The 8,131-nt window shown below is 53.2% G+C and overlaps 1 protein-coding gene across 1 annotated transcript; it reads left to right on the forward strand.

Moving 5' to 3' along the window:
- Positions 1–153: 153 nt before the first annotated feature.
- Positions 154–3,418, forward strand: POLR3K (RNA polymerase III subunit K). Its single transcript, XM_029048682.2, has 3 exons — positions 154–332; positions 2,342–2,429; positions 2,758–3,418. The coding sequence occupies exons 1-3, from the start codon at positions 222–224 to the stop codon at positions 2,883–2,885; spliced, it is 327 nt and encodes a 108-aa protein (XP_028904515.1). The 5' UTR covers positions 154–221; the 3' UTR covers positions 2,886–3,418.
- Positions 3,419–8,131: the final 4,713 nt, after the last annotated feature.

Here is an 8,131-nt window from a genome sequence, read left to right on the forward strand (position 1 = left end):
CAGACCGGCCCCCGCAGGCTCCCCCCTCCCCTCGGGCCCGGCCGCCCGCCCGCCCGCCCGCCCGCCCGGTGACGTCAGAGCGCGGCGCGGGGGCTGCCGGGAAAAGAGGCCAACCCACGGGGCGTCGAGTAGGAGGGGCAGCAGCAGCAGCAGCAGCCTCAGGAGGAGGAGGAGGAGCAGGAGCAGGAGCAGGAGGAGGAGCAGGAGGAGCAGGCCGCGCCATGCTGCTTTTCTGTCCGAGCTGCGGGAACGGGCTGATCGTGGAGGAGGGCCAACGCTGCCATCGTTTCGCCTGCAACACCTGCCCCTACGTGCACAACATCACGCGCAAGGTCGGCACGGCAGGGAGGCCGGGGGGCAGGGGTCGGGCCTGCGGGGCTGGGCCTTATCATTATGGCCTTTGTTAAGCACTTAATAATGATAATGTTGGTATTTGTTAAGCGCTGACTATGTGCAGAGCACTGTTCAAAGCGCTGGGGTAGATACAGGGTCATCAGGTTGGCCCACGGGAGGCTCACAATTAATCCCCATTTGACAGATGAGGTAACTGAGGCACAGAGAATAATAATAATGATGTTGGTATTTGTTAAGCGCTTACTATGTGCAGAGCACTGTTCTAAGCGCCGGGGTAGATACAGGGTCATCAGGTTGTCCCACGGGAGGCTCGCAGTTAATCCCCATTTGACAGATGAGGTAACTGAGGCACAGAGAAGTGAAGTGACTTGCCCACAGCCACACAGCTGACAAGTGGCAGAGCTGGGATTCGAACCCATGACCTCTGACTCCCAAACCCGGGCTCCTTCCACTGAGTCACGCTGCTGCTCACTTCTCACTTACTATGTGCCCAGCACTATTCTAAGCGCTGGAGTGCATACAAGTTAATCAATTTGTCCCACGAGGGGCTCAGTCTTAGTCCCCATTTTGCAGATGGGTTAACTGAGGCCCAGACAAGTGAAATAATAAGTAATAATAATGATGGTATTTGTTCAGCGCTTACTATGTGCCAAGCACTGTTCTAAGCGCCGGAGGTAGGTACAAGGTAATCAGGTTGTCCCACGTGGGGCTCACAGTCTTAATCCCCATTTTATAGATGGAGGGAATTGAGGCCCAGAGAAGTCAAGCGGCTTGCCCAAAGTCACCCAGCTGATAAGTGGCGGAGGCCTGATTAGAACCCACGACCTTTGACTCCCAAGCCCAGGCTCTTGCCACCAAGCCACGCTGTTTCTCGTCCGGGGTCGAGATCCAGGGCTGGAGCTGGGGGTTTGGAGCCGAGGCTGGGGGCCTGGAGGCTTTGGAGCTGGAGGCCCGGGGCCGGAGATGAGGCTGAGAGACTGGGAAGCTGCCTGGCTGGGGCACTCGGGGCTGGGGGGAGATCAGGGCTCCGGGGGAACGGATTGGCATCTCGGAATTGAGCTGGAAGACCCCTCCTCATGTCCTCTTTTTGACGGTATTTGTTAAGTGCTTACTGGGTACCAGGCACTGGGATAAAACGCGGGGTAGTCAGATTGGGCACAGTCTTAATCTCCATTTTATAGACGAGGTAACTGAGATCCAGGGAAGTGAAGCGACTTGCCAAGGTCACACAGCGGACAAGGGGCAGAGCTAGATTAGAACCCAGGTCCTTCTGACTCCCAGGTCTGTGCTCCAGCTATTTCTCCTCAGGTCTTGGGGACTGGGGAGGGGGCGAGGGCTGGAGGAGGGCTCCCTTCTGCAGCTCAGGAGCCAGGGCGGGGGCCCTACCTCCTCGGGGGCTACCTTGTCTCGGCCTGGCCTGGCCCAGCCCCTCTGGGTCTTCTGGTTTGTGAGTTAGGGCCAGTTTACATGTCTTATTTCTCCTCTAATATGTTCATCCCCAGCCCTTAGCTAACTGCTCTCCACCCAAGAGATGAACAGTCGATAGGAAGCAGCGTCGCCTAATGGATAGAGCCTGGACCTGGGAATCAGAACCCAGATCCGCCGCTGGTCTGCTGTGTGACCTTGAGCAAGTCACTTCACTTCTCTGGGCCTCAGTGACCTCATCTGGAAAATGGGGATTAAGACTGAGCCCCATGTGGGATTGCGTCCAACCCTGATAACTTGTATCTTCCCCAGAACTTGGTACGGTGCCTGGCACCAGGTAAGTACTTAGCAGGTACCATAAAGAAATTTTAAAAAATCAATCCCAATCTTTCAGAGAATGGATTAGCCTCAGTTTCACCTGCGCCACTTCCTTCACTTCCCACTTTTAACTCCGACTTTCTCTCTTTTCCCCACTCTGTCCCTCTTTTCCCCACTCTGTCCCTCTGTTCCCCACCTCTTCCCGCCCACACACCCACCCCAACATGCCGTTTGGATTTCCCAGGTCACAAACCGAAAGTATCCGAAGCTGAAGGAAGTGGACGACGTGCTGGGGGGAGCAGCCGCCTGGGAGAATGTGGACTCCACGCCAGGTACGCGGGCCAGGCCTGAGGGAAGTGGGAGGCCAGCTGGGCCTCGGTCCCACCTGTCCCTCGAAGTCCCTCCGGGATGCGGCTGGGGTCCCAGGGCCAAGGGAAGGAGGAAGGGGAGCTGGCGGGCGGTCGGGTGGGGAGGGTGGCCAGGGGTCACGTTTATCCAGAATTTTCCAAGAGTAGAGTAGGGCGGCACCCTCAGAGGCTCAGCCACAAAGAGTGTGCCCCTTCCCTGGGCTTTCCCTTGCTGGGTTTACCCCTCTGAGACACGAGTCGGGCCCCAGGGAGACCCCTCTGTCTAACAGCCGCCCCTTTGTCTCCCCCGCAGAGCCGTGCCCCAAATGCGAGCACCCCCGGGCCTACTTCATGCAGATCCAGACACGCTCGGCGGACGAGCCCATGACGACCTTCTACAAGTGCTGCAACGTGCAGTGTGGACACCGCTGGAGAGACTAGGCCGGGGCGGGGAGGGTGAGGAGGCTGCACGACAGAAAAATGGTCTACTGAGGCGGAGGGAGTCAGAGAAGGACGGAGGGCTTTCCGGGGATGGGGACGCCCCACGAGGCACCGCGTCCAGAGGGAATTAAACCTAGGTGTTAGGGTTTCTAAAATCTCCCCCCGACAGGCCTCGTCCCACGGTGCAGGGTGAACGCAGGAGTTCTGGAAACGGGACCTTTTCGCCCCGAGTTCCCTGCGCCTTGGCAAAGGGTGTTTGTCCCTGGGCTCACAGATTACCCTTGCCAAGGGGCAGGGGCGTGCCGAAGGGCAGTGAGAGAAGGGGGTTGGGGGCAACTGAAACCAGAAGACCTGGCCTTTCATTCTGGCTCTGCCACGAACCCGCTGCTGCAAATTTGCGGACACATCACTTAAAGGTCCGTGGGCCTTGGCTCTTTCAACTGGAAAATGGGTGCGAGGTGGCATTGTGAACCCTGGGTGGGACAGGGATAACTTCGGTTCTGTGCCTGCAATAAACGCGTAACGAATGAATATTTCTGAGCATCTGCTAGATGCAATACGCTGAACTAAGAGTGAAGGCAGTACAAAACAATATTGTTGTATTGTGCTTTCCCAAGCACTTAGTACAGTGCTCTAAACATAGTAAGTGCTTAATAAATATGAATGAGTGAAAGCAAGTGATACATACCTTGCCCACAAGGAGCTTCACTCTAAAAGGGGGGTGGGGAAGACAGTACTTAAGGAATAAACAGGGCCAACAAGGAAATAACAAGAAGTGAACATGAGAGCCCTGCCTCCAGGAGGAAGACCCGATGGGCAGATACAGCAACCAGAAAAAAGTTATATTTTTCGAGCACTTACTGTATATCAAGGAGGGTACTAAGTCCTAAATTTAGAAGGTAAACCAACTGAACAGTTAATGGGGAGGAGGAATGGGACAACCCCCCTCCACCATTTTACAGATGAGAAAACTGGGAACCAGAAGAGATGTGATTGGCCTACGCAGTGGACAATCGATGGTGTTTACCGAGCGCTTACTATGGGCAGAGCATTGCTGTACTAAGTGCCCTGGAAGGGTAGGATAGCCATCATGTTACCCTCAAGGAACTTAGAGTGTAGTGGTGAGTGGCAGAGCTGGAAGTAGGCCTCAAGGTGCAAAGCGTGAGGGTGGGGGGAAAAAAGGCAGGGAATGTGTATAAAGGTGGAAGGTTTTCCGGTCCCTGGGACATGGGCTGCTGCTCTGCGTAGCCCATGTCCCAGGGACCGGAAGACCTTCCACCTTTATACACATTCCCAGTTGCTCCTTTCCTAACCACCAGACTCACTAAAAGTTGGCAAATAAGCCCTATTGCAACCTACCCATCAGTCGGTCAATCATATCTGTGCAATATAGTAAGCCCCGTGTGAGACAGGAACTTTCAATCAATCCGTGGTATTTACTGAGTGCTTATTCTGTGCAGAGCACTGGACTAAGCACTATTGATAGTATTTTTTGAACACTAACTGTGTGCAGAGCACTGTACTAAGTGCCCGGGAGGGTAAAATACCACACTGGTGGTAGACATGCTCTCTACTGATTATCTTATTTCCCACATGCCTATTCGACTGCTTGGTACACTTGATATATAGTAAGTGCTTAACAAAAACCATAATTATTTTATGACAATACAGTTGGTAGACATGATCCCTGCTTTCAAAGAGCTTACAGTCTAGCCAGTTGGTTGTATTAATTGAGCGCTTACTGTGTGCAGAACACTGTACCTAAGCACTTGGGAGAGTACAATATGTAAGTGAACACACATTCCCCACCCACGAGTTTATGAGTTTACGGTCTAGGGGAGGGGGAAAAGAGAAAGTACTAGATGGACGGAAGGAATCCAGCCCCCACCCTGCAAATGTCACTCCTGTCCAGCTTCTGGATGATGAGTTACAGCGCCTGGCAGTCACTCAGTCATTCAGTGTTATTTCATTCATTCAATCACATTTATTGAGCACTTACTGTGTGCAGAGCACTGTACTAAGTGCTTGGGAGAGGACAATGCAACAATAGACAACATTCCCTGCTCACAATGAGCTTACAGTCTTAGAGGGGGGAAACGTGGCTCAGTGGAAAGAGCACAGTCTTGGGAGTCAGGTGGTGGGTTCTATTCTCTGCTCCATCAAGGTGTGCGTTGTGTGACTTGGGGTAAGTCACTTATCTCTGCATCAGTTACCTCATCTGGAAAATGGGCATTAAGAACTGGCAATCGTGACTTCCCTGTCAAACGGCAGGGACTGTGTTGCCGACTTGTTCATTCCAAGCGCTTAGTACAGTGCTCTGCACATAGTAAGCGCTCCATAAATACTATTGAATGAATGAATGACTTCCTGATGAGGGGTGGCACTTATCTTGGCTGATTATGCCATCTCCGAAGCGCTTCCTCCAGGCCAGACCGTGTACTAAGCACTGGGTACAGGAGAAGATAATCAGGCCTTTCCCCATCCTCCCCGGGGGTCACCGTCTAGGTCGGGGAGGATGGTTACGCAGATGCGGACCAGAGAAGGGAACTCAATCAGCCTCGGGCATCCGGACCCAGCGTCTGCCCGTTGGGGGCACGACGGAAACTGCCATGGCACTGGTCTAGGCAGAGATGTAGCTAAAATTCCCCCTTTCCTCCCCATCCAAACTGCTACCCTGTTAATACAGTCACTCATCCTATTCCACCTTGATTACTCTATCAGCCTCCTTGCTGACCACCCTGCTTCTTGTCTCTCCCCACTCCAGTCCCTACCTCACTCTGCCACCTGGATCATTTTTCTCCATAACGTTCAGTCCAAGAACCTCCAATGGTTGCCCTGCCACCACTGCATCAAACGGGAACTCTTGCCCATCGGCTTTAAAGCCATCAATCACCTAGTCCCCTCCTTCATTACCTCTCTGCTCTCCTACTCCAACCCAGCCCACACACTTTGCTCTTCTAATGCCAACCTACTCACTGCACCTCGATCTTGTCTATCTCGCCTCCAACCTCTCGCCCACACCCTCCCTCTTCATATCTGACAGATGATCACTTTCCCCATCTTCAAAGCCTTATTATACGCACATCTCCGACTAAGCCCTCATTTCCTCTTCTCCCACTCCTGTTTGTGTAGCCCTTGTACTTTGAGTGGCGCCCTTTATCCACCCCTCCCTCAGCCCCATCGCACTTATGTCTATTTCCATAATTTAATTGATTTATATTAATGTCTGTCTCACCGCCTAGCCTGCAAACTCGTTGCAGGTGGGGAATGTTTCTATCAACTCTATTAGATTGTACTCTCCCAAGTGCTCAGTACAGTCCCCTGGGCACAGTGAGCGCTCAATAAATGGGATTGATTGATTCTCCTTCACTGCCTGGAAGTGGACTTTGGCCTCTCCCTGTCCCCTCAGCTTCTGGCAGGGGATTGGGGTTTATTAATGAGATGGAGGGACACAGAAGCTTCCTCCCCTAGTTTGGCAGGAATCAGGACCTGGGTGACAGGAGTTTGGGCCCTTTGTGACCTTTCTGAACTGTTTCCAGTTCATGACATCAGAACCCCAGCTCCTGGGGTTCCCAGGAGGGGAGAGTGAGCGGTTTTTGACTGGTCCAAGCTGGGTTAATGTGGGAGGGTCAGGGATGCAAAGGGAAGAGTCAGGAGTGGTAGATGGTCCAGATTGGGTCACTCGGGGAGAGTCAGGGATGGAAAGGGGAGAGTCAGGGGTGTTGGATGGTCCGTGCTGGGTCACTAAGGGAGAGTCAGGGAGGGAGAGGAGAGAGACGGGAGTTGGATGGTCTGTTTTGGGTCACTGGGGAGTCAGGGTTGAAGAGGGGAGAGTCAGGAATGTTGGTGGGTCTGTGCTAGGTCACGGGAGAGTCAGGGATGATGGGTGGTCTGTGCTGGGTCACAGGAGCGAGGGATGGAGAAAGGAAAGTCAGGGGTATTGGATGGTCCATGCTAGGTCACTGGGGGAGACTTAGGGATGGAGAGGGGAGAGTCAGGGGTGATGATTAGTCCAACCCTAACCATGATGGAAGGTTTCCAGGAAGGCAGCTAACAGACAGCATCTGATGTCTAAGCGTCCAAGTGTCCTTATGTCCCACTCAGAGTCCTGGGCAAGGCAGGATGAGGGGCTATCTCAGGATGGCATCACTCTAGCACATCTCCATTTCCACTGAAAAAACAGTGTGGCCTAGTGAAAAGAGCCCAGGTCTGGGAGTCGAAGGACTTGGGTTCTAATACCAGCTCTGCCGCTTGTCTGCTGTGTGACCTTGGGGAAGTCACTTCACTTCTCTGTACTTGTTATCTCATCTGGGAAATGGAGATTGAGACTGTGAGCCCCATGGGGGACAGGGAGTGGGTCTATCCTGATCAATTTATTTCTACCCCAGGGCTAGGAACAGGGCTTGGAACGTAGTAAGTGCTTAACAAATACCATAATTCTTCTTTTTCACTTCTCTGTGCCTCAATTACATCATCTGTAAAATGAGGATTAATACTGTGAAGCCCATGTGGTACAGGGACTGTGTGCCCCACCTGTTTAACTTCTTTCTGCCCCAGCGTTTAGAATAGTGCTTGGCACATGAGACACAACATGGCGTAGAAGATAAAGCACGGGCCTGGGAGTCAGAAGGTCTTGGGTTCTAATCTCCCAGTTCCACCAACTTCTCTGCTCTGTGGCCTCGGGCAAGTCACTTCACAAGTCTGCTTCAGTTTCCTCATCTGTAAAATGGGGAGGAAGCCTGTGAGCCCTATGCAGATCAGGGACTATGTCCAACCAGATTTGCTTGTATCCACCCCGGGGCTCAGTACAGTGCCTGGCATGTAGTAAGTGCTTCAATACCCTGACTATATAGTAAGTGCTTAACAAGTATCACAATTCTTCTTCATTTTCCGGCCTGGAGGTAGGGGGTTGGCTCAGCGGTCCCTCCCAGCTCCAGCCCGCTGCAGACTGTGCCTAGGTCAGTGCCATGGCAGCCTTTCTGCCGGGCCCCTGACGGGCAGTCGCTGGGTCCGGTTGCTTGAGGCTGATTGAGTTCCCTTCTCTGGTCGGCATCTGCATGTCCATCCTCCCCGACCTAGACGGTGACCCCCGGGAAGGATGGGGACAGGCCCGATTATCTCCTTTCCTGTACCCAGCGCTTAGTAGACGGCCTGGCCTGGAGGAAGCACTTCGGAGATGGCATAACCAGCCCAGATAAGTGCCACCCCTCGTGTCAGGAAGTCAAGATTGCCAGATCTGGGCCACG

This window comes from Ornithorhynchus anatinus, chromosome 21 (genome assembly GCF_004115215.2).
Source record: "Ornithorhynchus anatinus isolate Pmale09 chromosome 21, mOrnAna1.pri.v4, whole genome shotgun sequence".
Taxonomy (NCBI): domain Eukaryota; kingdom Metazoa; phylum Chordata; class Mammalia; order Monotremata; family Ornithorhynchidae; genus Ornithorhynchus; species Ornithorhynchus anatinus.

Excerpts from the sequence above, each read along its gene's own strand:
- POLR3K (XM_029048682.2), top strand. The coding sequence starts at position 222 with ATGCTGCTTTTCTGTCCGAGCTGCGGGAACGGGCTGATCGTGGAGGAG. Across the intron at positions 333-2,341 it reads TGCACAACATCACGCGCAAG|GTCACAAACCGAAAGTATCC; the intron begins GTCGGCACGGCA and ends TGGATTTCCCAG. Across the intron at positions 2,430-2,757 it reads GAATGTGGACTCCACGCCAG|AGCCGTGCCCCAAATGCGAG; the intron begins GTACGCGGGCCA and ends TCTCCCCCGCAG.